The sequence below is a fragment of the Leptodactylus fuscus genome, chromosome 11 (genome assembly GCF_031893055.1).
Source record: "Leptodactylus fuscus isolate aLepFus1 chromosome 11, aLepFus1.hap2, whole genome shotgun sequence".
NCBI lineage: Eukaryota > Metazoa > Chordata > Amphibia > Anura > Leptodactylidae > Leptodactylus > Leptodactylus fuscus.
In genome coordinates, this window is record NC_134275.1 from 58,046,857 (window position 1) to 58,065,561 (window position 18,705).

An 18,705-nucleotide genomic window follows, 5' to 3' on the forward strand; every position below is an offset into this window, starting at 1 on the left:
GAGGATGTACAAACTATCCCTAGTGTAATACAAGAAGCCAAGATTGTTCACAATTTCCTACAAAGACTGGCAGAATTGTGATTGCTGCTCTGGTAGATAATACAGGATGTAACTCAGGATCAGTAATGTAATGTATGTACACAGTGACTGTACCAGCAGAATAGTGAGCGCAGCTCTGGAGTATAATACAGGATGTAACACAGGATCAGTGCAGGATAAGTAATGTAATGTATGTACACAGTGACTGTATCAGCGGAATAGTGAGTGCAGCTCTGGAGTATAATACAGGATGTAACTCAGGATCAGTACAGGATAAGTAATGTAATGTATGTACACAGTGACTGCACCAGCAGAATAGTGAGCGCAGCTCTGGAGTATAATACAGGATGTAACTCAGGATCAGTACAGGATACGTAATGTAATGTATGTATACACTGACTGCACCAGCAGAATAGTGAGCGCAGCTCTGGAGTATAATACAGGATGTAACTCAGGATCAGTACAGGATAAGTAATGTAATGTATGTACACAGTGACTGCACCAGCAGAATAGTGAGCGCAGCTCTGGAGTATAATACAGGATGTAACTCAGGATCAGTACAGGATACGTAATGTAATGTATGTATACACTGACTGCACCAGCAGAATAGTGAGCGCAGCTCTGGGGTATAATACAGGATGTAACTCAGGATCAGTACAGGATAAGTAACGTAATGTATGTACACAGTGACTGTACCAGCAGAATAGTGAGCGCAGCTCTGGAGTATAATACAGGATGTAACTCAGGATCAGTACAGGATAAGTAATGTAATGTATGTACACAGTGACTGCACCAGCAGAATAGTGAGCGCAGCTCTGGAGTATAATACAGGATGTAACTCAGGATCAGTACAGGATAAGTAATGTAATGTATGTACACAGTGACTGCACCAGCAGAATAGTGAGTGCAGCTCTGGAGTATAATACAGGATGTAACTCAGGATCAGTACATGTAATGCATCTGCAGAATAATAATAATAATAATATAATAATAATAATGAATCTGCAGGGGAGAGAAGAGTCTGCAGGGGAGAAAAGAATCTGCAGGGGAGGGAAGAATCTGCAGGGGAGGGAAGAGTCTGCAGGGGAGGGAAGAGTCTGCAGGGGAGAGAAGAGTCTGCAGGGGAGAGAAGAGTCTGCAGGGGAGAGAAGAGTCTGCAGGGGAGAGAAGAGTCTGCAGGGGAGAGAAGAATCTGCAGGGGAGAGAAGAGTCTGCAGGGGAGAGAAGAGCCTGGACAAAGGAGAAGAGTCTGGAGGAAAGAAATGAGCCTGGAATGGAAAAAAAAAAGAGCCTGAACAGGAGAGAAGAGTCTGGAGGGGAGAAAAGAGTCTGGACAAAGGAGAAGAGTCTGGAGGAGACAGAAGGACATAGGAGTTTCAAGCAGACAGAGGAGTCTGCATAGAACATGGGGGTTTAGAGGTCAAAGAGAAGTCTTGAGGGGACCGAGTAGTCTTGCAGCTTCCATCTCTCTTCCTGTTTAGAACACATGCACACTTGGCCCGTATTGTGAGAAAAAAATGACTTTTAACTAAAGTGCATTACAAGCTTTAGTCAGGGCAAAGATTCTCCCTTTTGTAGAATCCCCCATGTCCTCATATGGCCCAGATGGTTGTGAGTCTCTAGGGGTCCCAAGTAATGCCGCAACTCCTTGCAAAGACGAACGTACGTGATGTCAGCAGCACATTGTGAGGCTCCCACAATGGGGCCCCAGGAACCATCAGGACATTGAAGAAAGCTGGAACTGAAGAGAATATCCAATCTGGCCAGTGAGTTTGGAAAACTTCTGATACAGAACCTATTAAGTGATTCACAGGATGGATTATGAACATCTAGAAGTTCTTTAATTTGGCCTCTGATCATCTAGTCTTTTGATACACCACATTTTGGGGGCACAGTAACCCACACTATAAGTAGCAGTAGACTAGGGGTCGCAGACCTTTGGCACTCTGGGTGTTGTGACACTAAAACTCCCAGCATGCTCAATTCATTATATGGGCGTTTCAGAACCCTGGAAAATCCAGAAACTCCAAGGTCCCAATATTACCGAATTACAAGAATTCTACAGCAACACTCGGGATTTTATAATGAAATTGCTCACTAGATGAATTTGCAGCTCTGATATCCAAGACTCAATCCATTTCCCGCCTTCCATCGCCCGCCCGAGTGACACTTCACTGTCTCTATAGATAGATATAGATTTTTGCTGGAGATGAATCTTACACAAGAGTGCTGGAAGCTTCAGGGAGAGATCAGAGGAGACAGATGCCGGAAGGCGAGCGATGCACTGACTCAATATATTACATTAACAACGTGGCAGGACAGGACTTGGGTGACTCTGCCCTCCGTCATCTACTGATGGTCAATTGTGCTGAACTTCAGGAAATCACGAGGAATAAAGAAAGAGCAGATCAGGCTGTAATACTGGATCACATCAGAGCGGCATGGAGGGGCAATACCAGAGGAAACAGATCACTAAAGACTCCAAATTATCAGACGAACAAGGGAAGATGAATAGAAGGCGACAGATAAGGATTCATAGAATGAGAAATGACGATAGATTACCTGAGAAGAGATACAAACTGATCCGCGCGGAAAGGAATCTGCTTGTATAGTATTCAATGTTTAACAAAAAAAAAAAAAAATGAATAGGTATCCATTTGTATCTTTTTCAGTGGATCTATTCTAAGTATATGCAAAAATGTACTGATTCCAAATTACATCCTGTATTATACTCCAGAGCTGCACTCACTATTCTGCTGGTACAGTCACTGTGTACATACATTACATTACTTATCCTGTACTGATCCTGAGTTACATCCTGTATTATACTCCAGAGCTGCGCTCACTATTCTGCTGGTGCAGTCACTGTGTACATACATTACATTACTTATCCTGTACTGATCCTGAGTTACATCCTGTATTATACTCCAGAGCTGCACTCACTATTCTGCTGGTACAGTCACTGTGTACATACATTACATTACTTATCCTGTACTGATCCTGAGTTACATCCTGTATTATACTCCAGAGCTGTGCTCACTATTCTGCTGGTACAGTCACTGTGTACATACATTACACTACTTATCCTGTACTGATCCTGAATGCATGATCCTGAGACTCTTCTCTCCCCTGCAGACTCTTCTTTCCCCTGCAGATTCTTCTCTCCCCTGCAGACTCTTCTCTCCCCTGCAGACTCTTCTCTCCCCTGCAGATTCTTCTCTCCCCTCCAGACTCTTCTCTCCCCTCCAAAATCTTCTCCTTTGTCCAGACTCTTTTCTCCCCTGTAGATTCTTCTCTCCCCTTCGGACTCTTTTCTCCCCTCCAGACTCTTCTCTTCTCTCCTGTTCAGGCTCTTTTTTTTTATTCCAGGCTCCTTTCTATTCTCCAAGACTCCTCTCACTTCCCTCGAGCCTTCTTTCAGCCCCCTCCAGACTCCTTTCAGACTCCTCTCAGTACCCTCCAGACACCTCCATTGCTCTTTAAGTTTTCTATCCTCCTCCAGACTTCTTTCTTCCCCCTCCTTGGCATAGCCAAGAGCCCTAATACGCATTATATGATCATCCAATCTCACCAGAATAATAAGGTTTCAAAGGTGACACCAATATGGCTGCACTTGACTCTTGACCTGTTGACTCTCTTGCAAAAGTGGCCTTAGCAGCAGGGCATAATATGCTGATATCTCTGTAGGTAGGATCTGTACGGTGAGCGGACTGATGCTCTGGTCTATGGAGGGGTTTATGTTGTAGTTTCCTGGTTTATATGTAATCTGCAGCAGATTATAAAGATTATTAATATTGATTTCCCTGAAAATGGTGATGATTGTGAAGCGCCCAGGTCACATTTCAGGCAGTCGCTCTCCTGCATTGTATCTGTTTTATTACTTTATCACTTTATTTGGCGTGTGATTGGCGTCTGAGCACATTGTCTGCGGTCCCCGCGACTCCCCCGACCGCGGCAGATGCGACGAGCCTCCAGCTTCTTTTCTTTTCCTGTTACATTAGTGTTTAATTAAAGCAAACAACTCATTGCAGGCGTTTAGCTTCTCTGTGAAACGTAATGAAGATTTATTCTGGGAGTGACCTTCACCGTATTAACCGAAACCGTAATCAGCAGAATTAATAAAATAATCAAATTATACACAGCCTCATAAATCACGGTGAGCCGCGCTGTCAGGGCCCCCGCTATTAATGGGGCCTATTGTTTTGCAGCTGTATTAAAAAATTACAAGTGCTGATTCTTGCTTTGATAGAAGCTGAAATGGCATTTAAAGGCTGCGCAGGACGGGACGGTCGGGCCAGAGATTTTCACAACTGTTAATTTCGCCGTAATATGATTTGAAGTCAGCAGGGCAAAGTTGAAGCCGAGTGCATCCTGCGAGCGTCTGTCAGCAGAAGTCCGCTTATTGCTGTGACAGGAGCAAGTTAATTAGAGGGGGGAATATCACTTTAACCGTCTGTCATTAGGGGGTTAACAGCACCAGACCTGCGCCGCCGCTAAGTCAAGGCTGTACCATGGACAGAACAGGACCCAGAAATACTATATATCCCCATTTATCCCATAGGAACCCTCCCTGGAAGTCTCCCACCCATCACCCTGATAACCATCGCATGTTCCTCACGTTTGCAGAGCATTACACGATTGTGCTGTCAGCGCGGCGTCCTCCAGCGTCTTGCAACGTTCCGCTAGGAGCATCCAAGCAGCGCGGACAGGCTACAGAATAAATCACATTCCGCTTTATAATGTTCGTGTTCTAGTTCGCACAAATCGCTAACCACGCACTTTTCCGACCACAACATGGGCAGAATTGAGCAGGACTACAGGCGGGTAACTGGAGTTTATGTAATAAAATTCCTTTAATATGGAATCATTGGGATCCTTTACATTCTGGGTTATCATCTGTGGTGACTTGTACATAGAATGAACCTTCAGGAAGATTTGATATTATTATTATTTTGGGGATTGTCAGCAAAATCGACAAACAGATTGCCTAATTCACCTGTAGTGTTCATTTTCTTAAAGGGGTTTTCCACCGGTAAATATTATACAATTATTGTATAGATCAGAAAAAAAATATTTGCAATTTTCATGTATCTGTTGTGAATGTCTGACAGTTCTTGACATAGTATGGCACCACCTGGTGTTAGGAGTGTATAGCAATATGTACGTCCACCTGCTGGGCTGAGTGCAGATGGACACACATGCTCAGCCGCTCTCCCCACAATCAGGTCTGACCCTCTGTTCACTGCCGGGTACTTAGTAACTGTTTTTGGGCTCTTTCTATGAGCATGACTGGTGACATGCTTGTATTGATTATAGTTCTGGATGAACACAGGCACAGGCTCTTCCAATGTAAGTATTTCTTATGGCACATGGAAAGGTTCCGGGATCAATTGAGGGTCTTTGTAACTTTTCAATTTTCTTTGTAAAAAAATAAAATGAGCATTTAGAGAAAAATTCCATCATTTTTCTTGTATATAGTGTATCCAATGTGATACAGCTTCAGGCTGTCTCCTCTGCCTCCTGCTGGTAATGAATTTCTCTCTGTCACCTCTTACAAGCAGGAGAGATGGGAGATCAGTGTAAAGCTTCATCTCATAGAAATACATTGTAGATGCTGCATAGAACACGCACCCATATCATAGATAGGAGGTGTTAGAACTGATATCATACTCGACTCATACCGATATTCCTGCACCCTACTTGTTATAGATTACTCCCTGTCAGTTCTTATGGTTAATAGGCAGTGGAGAGCAATGTGATGCTACAGCTCTCTAGAGTCTGCACACAGCACACACAGTGTGAAGCTACGTCTCATAGAAATACACTGGAGATTCTGCACACAGATAGTATAGATTGGCAGTATGAGTAGAGAAGGCAGACTGCATTTCATAAGATACACTGAAGATTCTGTGCAGAAAACAGGTAATATAGACAGACAGTGGAAGCAGTGTGACGCTGCATATAATAGATGTACTGGATTTTCTTTACACTGCTCATAGAAGTAATATAGACAGGCAGTGTGAGTTAGAGTAGATCAGTCTGAAGTTACATCTCAGAATACTCTGGAGAATCTGCACAGAGCACTCATAGATACTATAGGCGGGCAGTCTGACTTAGGGGAAGGCAGTCTGACTTACGGGATAGCAGTCTGAAGCTGCATCTCATAGGCTACACTGTAGATTCTGCACACAGCACACACAGATGGCATAGATGGGCAATGGGAATCAGGGGAGAGCATAGTGATGCTGCATCTTATTGCATACACTGGAAATTCTGCACACAGCACACCCAGATTGTGTAGATAGGCTGTGTAAATCAGGATAGTTTTAGCATTTTTCAGTTATCGATTTTATTGACTTCAGCCGCACTGGAGGGACATATAGGGAAGCAAGAATGGCTGGGCTTGGTGAACAGGGGGCATGTCTGCAATTTTATAGGTTATGATGCCCCTCATATGGGGCAGACTGACAACTTGCCTATACAGGAAAGCAATATCTGGACTAGTGGTCACACTGGGTATCACATGACACAGCTGACCACAGTGTATGAGCTGACCTGGACTGAAACCATTTACCATTTACTCCAAACCTGAAGTTCAGTTTTAATAGTGAAGCAGTTTCAGACCCCAGATGATTTATTGCATTCTGCTGCCCCCCCCCCCATCTATAATAAGGTTATTTGTAGATATTATGTATCTTATTTGCCATCTTGGATACGATGTAATAAACCGCAGCAGATCTCTTACATGTTACTAGATTCCCATAGGATTCTATCTAACAGATCTTTGTCTCTGTTTTTTGCAGGATGAGCGCCGTGTTTGGGGGGATCTACTGTCTGCATCACTCCCTGCGGGGTCTGCTGGTGGACACCCAATCTTCAGAGTAAGAGTCCTTCAGTCCTTTCCTTTTAACCTTCCTTTATTTACAGACAAAGAGCACAAGAAAAATGCTGCAGTCGATTAAGGGGCAAAAAAAAAAAAAACTTCAAAGAGCGCGGCGGTATTAATGACATATCAGCCTTGATTAAAAGTAATCTGTGTATTGGTCGTCCACAATGAGGGAAGTCGGGCCCACAGTATAGAAAATAAATTAATTTTCCCCAGTGATATTACTACAGCTCCTGATCATCCAGGCTTGGAAGACAAATCATTTGAGCTGCCGGGGGGCTGGCGATGACTGATGTTAGTTTTTCTTCTGGCCTTACCAGTCTAATTGATTTTCATCAGATGACACAAAGCTCCTGTTATTGCGGGGTTTTTTGTTTTTTTCTAGATGGAGCTCACCTAAAGACTCATCAGATTAATCTTTGCTGATAATGCATGTCACTCCAAGAGAAAAGACTTTAATGAGTTCTAGGTAGATTGTTGTCATAAACTACCCTGCCCTTTCTATCCCTGAAGGTTGACTTAACCCCTCCATCCCTGGCTAGCTGGAAGACTTGCTTAACTTTTGAACCTCATTTTGCGGTGTAATCCTATAGGGGCGACGAGAGATGAGTGACTTTTCTTCAATTTGGCATTGATACTTATCTTGAATGTCATCGTGTCTTACACTCCAGTCACTTCCAGAGCTGCGGCTTTGAATTATTACAAAGTCTAAATCTTTATAGAATGTTGTTTCTTTGAATATGTTATGAGGTAATTGCTTTCTGTTGTATAGACGGGCAGTATGAGCTACGGGATTGCGTATCATATGATAAACTGGATATTCTGCACACAGCATGCACAGCTAATATATACAGGCAGTATGGGTCAGGAGAGAGTAGTGTGATACTGCATTTACTAGGATACACTGGAGATTCTGTACACCGCACACACAGATAGTATATACAGGCGGTATGACCAGAAGTAGTGTAATTCTGCATTTCATACGATACACTAGAGATTCTGCACACAGCATACACAGATAATATATACAGGCAGTATGACCAGGAGTAGTGTAATGCTGCATTTCATACGATACACTAGAGATTCTGCACACAGCACACACAGATAATATATACAGGCAGTATGACCAGGAGTAGTGTAATGCTGCATTTCATACGATACACTAGAGATTCTGCACACAGCACACACAGATAATATATACAGGCAGTATGACCAGGAGTAGTGTAATGCTGCATTTCATACGATACACTAGAGATTCTGCACACAGCACACACAGATAATATATACAGGCAGTATGACCATGAGTAGTGTAATTCTGCCTTTCATACGATACACTGGAGATTCTGCACACAGCATTCATGTATAGTATAGACAAGCAGTGTAAGTTAGGAGAGAGCAGTCTGATGCTGCATCTTATAGGACATACTGGACCTTCTACACACAACACATACTATACACAGGCAGTGTGAGTTACCAGACAGCAGTATGATACTGCATCCCATAGGATAAACTTGAGATTATACACATGGCACTCACAGATAGTATATACAGGCAGTATGACTGGGAGAGAGTAGTGTAATACTGCATTTCCTAGGATACACTGGAGATTCTGTACACAACAAACATAGATAGTGTATATACAGGCAGTATGATCGGGAGTAGTGTAATACTACATTTCATAGGATACACTGGAGATTCTGCACACAGCATTCACATATAGTACAGACTAGCAGTGTAAGTTAGCAGAGAGCAGTGTGAAGCTGCATCTCATAGGATATACACAGGCAGTGTGAGTTTGGAGACAGCAGTATGATGCTGCATTCCATAGGATAAACTTGAGATTATACACATGGCACGCACAGACAGGCAGTGTGATGCTTTATTTCCATAGGATACACTGCAGATTCTGCACACAGCATGCACGAACAGTAGAGACATGTAGTATGACTCATGGGTGAGTAATTTGCTGCTACTGCTTTGAAGATAGTGGGGAAAATTCATCATTCCCTCTATGCCAGAGAACTTCACTTCACTCGGGGTACTTCAAGCCCTGATCCGATTGTGGGTAGTGTGGGGCCGGGATCAGGGAGGGCTGAGGTTTTTGTGCCTCAGTCCAACAGATTTATTATGGAAGTCTATAGTAAATATTGTACCGTCTGACTGTCACATGGTCTCCCATCAGTACCCCTAATTTACGCAGTACATCTCCCAGAATGCACCACATAAGGCACGCTTTATCTATGCAGACACTGAACAAGCAGGATAATGCCTTTTCAACTAAGGTTAGGGACAAAACTGTAATATTTTGAATGCAGCTTTGGGTGTGGCTGGAGTATAGGACGTGATTAAGGTAAGGCAAAGGATATACATGTTTTATATAGATTTAACCTGTTATGTGCTGTTTGTACGGTAAGTAGAGTCGTGCTTTCAGTCAGACGACCGCACGCTCTCGCCTTTGATGAGGTCGGCAGAGTCGGCGTTGCGCAGCCTTTCATGTTCACAGAATAGAGCCATTTACACATTATGTTTTTCAGCTCCTTTCATGTCCTTTGAACGACTGTTCTGTCCCTGAGTTATGGCCGTAATGTTCAGCCGGCAGATACAGAGAGCGGGAGGGAAAGGTGCAAACCTCGCTGCTCTCTTCTGTAAAGGTGTATTATTCTGTCCAGGGAGTAAATCACAGCCCGCTCTGTGTAATATGTGGGGGGGACGTGGTGACTTCTGCAACATTGTGACAAATGGATAAAATTCCAGACAATTTCATTTCCTGCTGGATGCATTAAGCTGTAACACTGTAGATTGTGTGGTTGAGGCCCCGGTGTCTGTGGCGGAGCTCACATATATGGGGATTATATCGGGGGCAGCGACACATCCTGCACTTATTATTTGCCCCATCACATGAGCCATTAGGATTTCTCTATTATGCACACAATGGGGCAAATTCATCATTCCCTCTATATTAGAAACCTGGAGTGGGGGGGAGATATCGGGGTGCACAGTGTCGCACCTGCCACACTGTGCAAATGTTGGGACGTCCGCGCCTTGTTCCGACATATTTATTATACGCCAGTTCCTACCTGCCATAGGTTTCCATTCTGGCGCAGACGCCATTTTTCTGGCATGGAAAAGTCACAATTTTTTTGTGTAAATCAGCCATCCTCTCCATTTCTTCAGAAACATCAAATTGACCACAAAAAAACGAAAAACTTGGCAAATTTACTATAACTTGAACCGCAAAATCGCTCATAATGTGCCAGAATTATTAAAAAAAAAAAAAAACATTTCAATTGATGAGCTATGCTTAGGATGGGACATCAGTTGCAGATCAATGGGGGAACGGGTCATGTGATATCATGTTCATCAATTACATGGCCTGATGACAGCTCAGTCCCATTCAAGTGAATGGGCTGAGCTGCAATACCAAGCACAGCCACTATGCAATGTATGGCGCTGTGCTTGGTAAGTAGTGAGGAGGTCTCAGCCTCTTGCTGGGCCACTGATGATCTTTATTTTCCTGGAATATCCCTTTAATAATTGTGGTGCATCTAGTGCAGGGGTCCTCAAACTGCGGCCCGAGGGCCACATGCGGCCCGCCAAGCACTTCTGTCTGGCCCCGCCGACAACACTGGCAAGCATGCATTTATAATGAAGCTCCTGGGGAAGTAATAATACACACACACTTGTACTGGTCATGTCTATTATTGAAAAGTAAGTGAACCCTTGACTTTAATAATCTCCTTGTTTCTGCAAATAAGATTTTTTTTTGCAACATTATGGAGAAAATCTGGATAGTTCCTCCTGCAAATATGTGTCGGATCTTAGTATTTCGGGATGCCTTGTGTGGAGCGCCCTCTACAGGGCATGTCATGGCATCCGGGGTTAAGGCCAGGACTTGCGCACCTTGTCTCCTGTATATAATTATGGCCCACACCTGTATATAACGTCCCGCTTCCTCCACGTATCCGCTTTCCCTGACTTGGACGCCGCCTCTGGTTCTTCTTCTCTTCTGGTTCTCGGTGAACTTCTTCACCCTGCAGCCAGGATGGGGTTAATCCATTCACTCTCTACATTCGGTGTCAGCCTAGGTTTTCTCCGGTGTTTTGTCTTCTCGCGTTCAGGGCTCTCGATATAAGACGAAGGGATTTACATTTTATTTCTTAAGGATTAGGATCAGCCGCAATGTTTTACTGAATGAGATCCATCACGGTGACGGGTGATTGAGTTATAGTTCGCCGTAATAACGGAAGGTTAATGGCTCCCCACCGCGCAATTGTCACCTGTGTGAGCAGGTTAAGAAAATCGTCCTTAACACCCAACAGACCCGGCTGAGTATATACTGTCATATACAAGTCAGGATTACACGGATTCGCCATTTAAAGGGAACCTGCGCTTTACAGCAGACGTAAATGCATTATGTAAAGTAGAGCATGGCGTATGTAATATGAGGGTTATTGGTGTTCTCTCCGCTCCAGAGACATTATAATAAGGCGCCGCAACATTACCACCAGGGATTCATCCTATGTTATTTACCACATACATGGAAACATTGACAGGGAATAAAAACGTCCATTTATCTGCCAAATATCACCTATAGAGATGGGGGAGGGGAGGTCATCACCGAAAAAATTAATAAAAATAATACTGTCTATCTATCTATCTATCTATCTATCTATCTATCTATCTCCTATCTATCTATCTCCTATCTATCTACCTATCTATCTATCTATCTATCTATCTATCTCCTATCTATCTATCTATCTATCTATCTATCTATCTATCTATCTATCTATCTATCTATCTATATCTATCTATCTATTTATCTATCTATCTATCTCCTATCTATCTATCTCCTATCTATCTCCTATCTATCTATCTCCTATCTATCTATCTATCTATCTATCTCCTATCTATCTATCTATCTATCTATCTATCTATCTATCTATCTATCTATCTATCTCCTATCTATCTCCTATCTATCTATCTCCTATCTATCTATCTATCTATCTATCTATCTCCTATCTATCTATCTATCTATCTATCTATCTATCTATCTCCTATCTATCTCCTATCTATCTATCTCCTATCTATCTATCTATCTATCTATCTATCTATCTATCTATCTATCTATCTCCTATCTATCTATCTATCTATCTATCTATCTATCTATCTATCTCCTATCTATCTCCTATCTATCTATCTCCTATCTATCTATCTCCTATCTATCTATCTATCTATCTATCTATCTCCTATCTATCTCCTATCTATCTATCTATCTATCTCCTATCTATCTATCTATCTATCTATCTATCTATCTCCTATCTATCTATCTATCTATCTCCTATCTATCTCCTATCTATCTATCTCATATCTATCTATCTATCTCCTATCTATCTATCTATCTATCTATCTATCTCCTATCTATCTATCTATCTATCTATCTATCTATCTATCTATCTCCTATCTATCTATCTCCTATCTATCTCCTATCTATCTATCTCCTATCTATCTATCTATCTATCTATCTCCTATCTATCTATCTATCTATCTATCTATCTATCTATCTCCTATCTATCTATCTATCTATCTCCTATCTATCTATCTATCTATCTATCTATCTATCTATCTATCTATCTATCTATCTCCTATCTATCTATCTATCTATCTATCTCCTATCTATCTATCTATCTATCATCTATCTATCTATCTATCTTTCTATCTCCTATCTATCTATCTATCTATCTATCTATCTTTCTATCTCCTATCTATCTATCTATCTATCTATCTATCTATCTATCTATCTATCTATCTCCTATCTATGTATCTATCTCCTATCTATCTATCTATCTCCTATCTATCTATTTATTTATCTCCCTCATATCTATCCATCTATCCAATGGACCTTATTATAGTCAGTGGGATCCCATGTGCTCTGCCTGAGTCGGCCTGTTTGTTGTCCCAGTCCTCAGTAGTGTGACACCACCATTGTGAATTAGTTCCGTCATCCGTCCGCAAGTCGCTGATCATGAAAGATTGGGGACCCCAATGATCTTGGTGTTCTCTTCATCGACAGATACATTGTGACAATGTAGCAGAGAAATCTGAAGCACAAAGTCTGATAGAAAGTTACAGAACTTTCCCCGTCCATGGCAATAATGTCAGGCAGCGACGCCATCTATAATCGCTTTAGAAGTAAACATGAAGGAAACTTCTCAAGTCCTTAACTTTGAAGACTTCTTCCCATATAAAATATATCGCTGTACATAATTTTCTTGCCCGCGACCACTTAGGACACAACCTCCCCCCCAAAATACGTCCCTCAAACTCATGCAAAAATCCAATAAATTTATATTTCTTTAATAAAAAAAGATGGAAAATTGTGAGGAAATTTACATATTTGTGCTGAAATATTGCAGCGAGGGCCGTGGCGGTGGCGGGCAGGTCTGTCTCAAGGATGCTGCCCCTAGTCCATTAGTTTGGATAATGAGGTCCATAAAGAACCTTTATAACTCATGGCGGAGCGGGAGATGGATGGGGCTGCACTCACCGCACTAGACACATTGAAGGAAGGTCAATGGAGGGCTGAGCGTGATTCATGGGCCCAGCACCCCATGGCACCGAGCGGCTGAAGTCACCGCACACGGGTCACCGCCAGCTCAGGGGCCTGACATGAGGGGACACAGCCTCTGTATGTCAGAAAGCAAAAGGTGTAAAGATAGAAAGATCTATGGAATTATCTAGAACTTCAAATAAACGTATAGAAGAAAAGAAGCAATATCGTCATATATTACCACATATATATATCGTCATATATTACCACAACTGGTCACTTGGAGACGTCTGTCTATCTATCTATCTATTTATCTATCTATCTATCTATCTATCTATCTATCTATCTATCTATCTATCTATCTATCTATCATCTATCTTCTATCTATCTATCTATCTATCTATCTATCTATCTCTCTCATATCTATCTATCTTCTATCTATCTATCTATCTATCTATCTATCTATCTATCTAATATCTATCTCATATCTATCTTTCTATTTATCTATCTCCTATCTATATATAATCTATCTATCTATCTATCTATCTATCTATCTATCTATCATCTATCTCCTATCTATCTAATATCTATCTATCTATCTATCTATCTATCTATCTATCTAATATCTATCTATCTATCTATCTATCTAATATCTATCTATCTATCTATCTATCTATCTATCTATCTATCTATCTATCCCATATCTATCTAATATCTATCTATCTATCTATCTATCTACCTATCTATCTCCTGTCTATCTATCTATCTATCTATCTATCTATCTATCTATCTCCTATCTATCCGTGATATGTACGACTGTGCGGTTAGGCCCCAATGAACTGACTTTGTTCTAATATCGTCCCCATGTTGGCCGTTACCAAAACCTCTGTCACAGGGCCACTTGTCATGTTAGTGTGAATATGGCCTTAGATATTAATAAGAGAAGATATTGCTGCTGTGACATAATGATGCCTGTGTTATTATTCTGTATAGAGAAGATCCTTTTATAAATCCTGAGAACTTTCCCCTTTTTTTATGGTCATTTTTGGGTGCTCAGCCCCAGTTTATCCCATAATTTATCTTTCTATGGGACGGGTTTATTAATATTGGAGGAGGACGTAACGTTTAGCAGATTACGTTTTATGGGAAATTAATGGAATCTTCCACTGGGGGATTGATGACAGCGGCTCATTTATATGGAAATGTCACTTGGAGTGACAGCGATGTGTCCATGCCGGCCCCCGATGGTGGCAGCGGACCCCCTGACTGCAGGAGGAGATGATCTATCTGTGGATCAATGCGGTGCTTAACCGTGACAGGAAGGGTTAATGGCGGGGTTAGGAGGCCGCGCTCTGAACATATGAGGTGTGTCAGGGGCGACTGCAGGGGCTTCATCCAATTAAAGGAACAGCCATTTAGGAGAATTGCAACCACCGGGTGACCCCCGACTGTGCTGAGCGATGGGAGACCCCCAAGACCCCCGCAGCACTGTCTGATTTAATCATGGCAATGTTATAAGGAGGGTGTCCGCCATTACTGCCCCCTGGAGACAACCGCACTTACAGAACATACAACGTATCACCGTGGCGGATACTGGAGCATACATTGTTGCACCAACTGTTTGATACACATTGTTTCATTTTAAACCACGCCCCTTTAGGCAGGCCACCGCCCTTCCACACTAAGCCACACCCCTTTGACAAGAAATGGGTCTCAACACCTAAGAAATGTGGTGCGTGACATATAGGACTGTTTTTTTTACGTAAGATCAGTCAATATTCTGGTGCGTTTAGCTGAGTAAATCTTCTCCATGTGCTTGTCTTTTCTTGTATGTACTTGTTTTTATCGCTGATTTCTTTCCGACTCTTGTGCGTTGTGTTTTCTAGGTGTAAGGCGGTTGTCGACAGCAGAGGTAAACGGATCCGCTGCCGCTATGTGGTCATAGAGGACAGTTACCTGCCGGAGAGCGTGTGCACACAGGTCTGCTACAGGTATGGAGGATATAACACAGGAGTATATAACGGTATGTGGTTATTCACCTGAGCTCAGCGGCGCCCCTTGCTGGTCACTGTCTGCTTTGTTGCAGTGGATTGTGGTAGATGTAGTATAGTGAGCTGTACTTACAGTAAGCACATGCAGAAAACACTACAAGTCCCACAATACACTGCAGGAAAGTGCAATATATCAGAGGAGGGGGCATCTGTCAGCAGCAGAATTTGTAAGATACGGAGATTGGATTGTGAGCTCTATGGACAAGGATGATGGGAGTGATATATAACGCAACACAAGAAGAATGGATTGTGAGCTCCTGAGGACAGGGATGATGGGAGTAATACATTGTGTGACAGCGGTAGAATAGATTGTGAGCTCCTGAGGACAGGGATGATGGGAGTGATACATTGTATGACATTGGTAGAATAGATTGTGAGCTCCTGAGGCAGAGATGATGGGAGTGATACATTGTGTGACAGCGGTAGAATAGATTGTGAGCTCCTGAGGCAGAGATGATGGGAGTGATACATTGTGTGACAGCGGTAGAATAGATTGTGAGCTCCTGAGGACAGGGATGATGGGAGTGATACATTGTATGACAGCGGTAGAATAGACTGTGAGCTCCTGAGGACAGGGATGATGGGAGTGATACATTGTGTGACAGCAGTAGAATAGATTGTGAGCTCCTGAGGACAGGGATGATGGGAGTGATACATTGTGTGACAGCGGTAGAATAGATTGTGAGCTCCTGAGGACAGGGATGATGGGAGTGATACATTGTATGACAGCGGTAGAATAGATTGTGAGCTCCTGAGGACAGGGATGATGGGAGTGATACATTGTGTGACAGCGGTAGAATAGATTGTGAGCTCCTGAGGACAGGGATGATGGGAGTGATACATTGTATGACAGCGGTAGAATAGACTGTGAGCTCCTGAGGACAGGGATGATGGGAGTGATACATTGTGTGACAGCAGTAGAATAGATTGTGAGCTCCTGAGGACAGGGATGATGGGAGTGATACATTGTGTGACAGCAGTAGAATAGATTGTGAGCTCCTGAGGACAGGGATGATGGGAGTGATACATTGTGTGACATTGGTAAAATAGATTGTGAGCTCCTGAGGACAGGGATGATGGGAGTGATACATTGTGTGACAGCGGTAGAATAGATTGTGAGCTCCTGAGGACAGGGATGATGGGAGTGATACATTGTGTGACAGTGGTAGAATAGATTGTGAGCTCCTGAGCACAGGGATGATGGGAGTGATACATTGTGTGACAGCGGTAGAATAGATTGTGAGCTCCTGAGGACAGGGATGATGGGAGTGATACATTGTGTGACAGCGGTAGAATAGATTGTGAGCTCCTGAGGACTGGGATGATAGGAGTGATACATTGTACGACAGCGGTAGAATAGATTGTGAGCTCCTGAGGACAGGGATGATGGGAGTGATACATTGTGTGACAGCGGTAGAATAGATTGTGAGCTCCTGAGGACAGGGATGATGGGAGTGATACATTGTGTGACAGTGGTAGAATAGATTGTGAGCTCCTGAGCACAGGGATGATGGGAGTGATACATTGTGTGACAGCGGTAGAATAGATTGTGAGCTCCTGAGGACAGGGATGATGGGAGTGATACATTGTGTGACAGCGGTAGAATAGATTGTGAGCTCCTGAGGACTGGGATGATGGGAGTGATACATTGTGTGACAGCGGTAGAATAGATTGTGAGCTCCTGAGGACAGGGATTATGGGAGTGATACATTGTGTGACAGCGGTAGAATAGATTGTGAGCTCCTGAGGACAGGGATGATGGGAGTGATACATTGTGTGACAGCGGTAGAATAGATTGTGAGCTCCTGAGGACAGGGATGATGGGAGTGATACATTGTATGACAGCGGTAGAATAGATTGTGAGCTCCTGAAGACAGGGATGATGGGAGTGATACATTGTGTGACAGCGGTAGAATAGATTGTGAGCTCCTGAGGACAGGTATGATGGGAGTGATACATTGTGTGACAGCGGTAGAATAGATTGTGGGCTCCTGAGGACAGGGATGATGGGAGTGATACATTGTGTGACAGCGGTAGAATAGATTGTGAGCTCCTGAGGACAGGGATGATGGGAGTGATACATTGTGTGACAGCGGTAGAATAGATTGTGAGCTCCTTAGGACAGGGATGATGGGAGTGATACATTGTGTGACAGCGGTAGAATAGATTGTGAGCTCCTGAGGACAGGGATGATGGGAGTGATACATTGTGTGACATTGGTAGAATAGATTGTGAGCTCCTGAGGACGGGGATGATGGGAGTGATACATTGTACGACAGCGGTAGAATAGATTGTGAGCTCCTGAGGACAGGGATGATAGGAGTGATACATTGTGTGACAGCGGTAGAATAGATTGTGAGCTCCTGAGGACAGGGATGATGGGAGTGATACATTGTGTGACAGCGGTAGAATAGATTGTGAGCTCCTGAGGCAGAGATGATGGGAGTGATACATTGTGTGACAGCGGTAGAATAGATTGTGAGCTCCTGAGGACAGGGATGATGGGAGTGATACATTGTGTGACAGAGGTAGAATAGATTGTGAGCTCCTGAGGACAGGGATGATGGGAGTGATACATTGTGTGACAGCGGTAGAATAGATTGTGAGCTCCTGAGGACAGGGATTATGGGAGTGATACATTGTGTGACAGAGGTAGAATAGATTGTGAGCTCCTGAGGACAGGGATGATGGGAGTGATACATTGTGTGACAGCGGTAGAATAGATTGTGAGCTCCTGAGGACAGGGATGATGGGAGTGATACATTGTGTGACAGAGGTAGAATAGATTGTGAGCTCCTGAGGACAGAGATGATGGGAGTGATACATTGTGTGACAGCGGTAGAATAGATTGTGAGCTCCTGAGGACAGGGATGATGGGAGTGATACATTGTGTGACAGAGGTAGAATAGATTGTGAGCTCCTGAGGACAGGGATGATGGGAGTGATACATTGTGTGACAGCGGTAGAATAGATTGTGAGCTCCTGAGGACAGGGATGATGGGAGTGATACATTGTGTGACAGCGGTAGAATAGATTGTGAGCTCCTTAGGACAGGGATGATGGGAGTGATACATTGTGTGACAGCGGTAGAATAGATTGTGAGCTCCTGAGGACAGGGATGATGGGAGTGATACATTGTGTGACATTGGTAGAATAGATTGTGAGCTCCTGAGGACGGGGAT

General features: G+C 43.1%; 1 protein-coding gene across 1 annotated transcript in view; it reads left to right on the forward strand.

The window, feature by feature from the left end:
- The window catches only part of CHM (CHM Rab escort protein), a 76,746-nt gene that overhangs the window by 34,049 nt on the left and 23,992 nt on the right, over positions 1-18,705 (forward strand). Inside the window, exons 9-10 of the mRNA XM_075259262.1 lie at positions 6,843-6,920; positions 15,359-15,463. Coding sequence (XP_075115363.1) covers positions 6,843-6,920; positions 15,359-15,463 — 183 coding nt within the window. The remainder of the gene's footprint in view (positions 1-6,842; positions 6,921-15,358; positions 15,464-18,705) is intronic.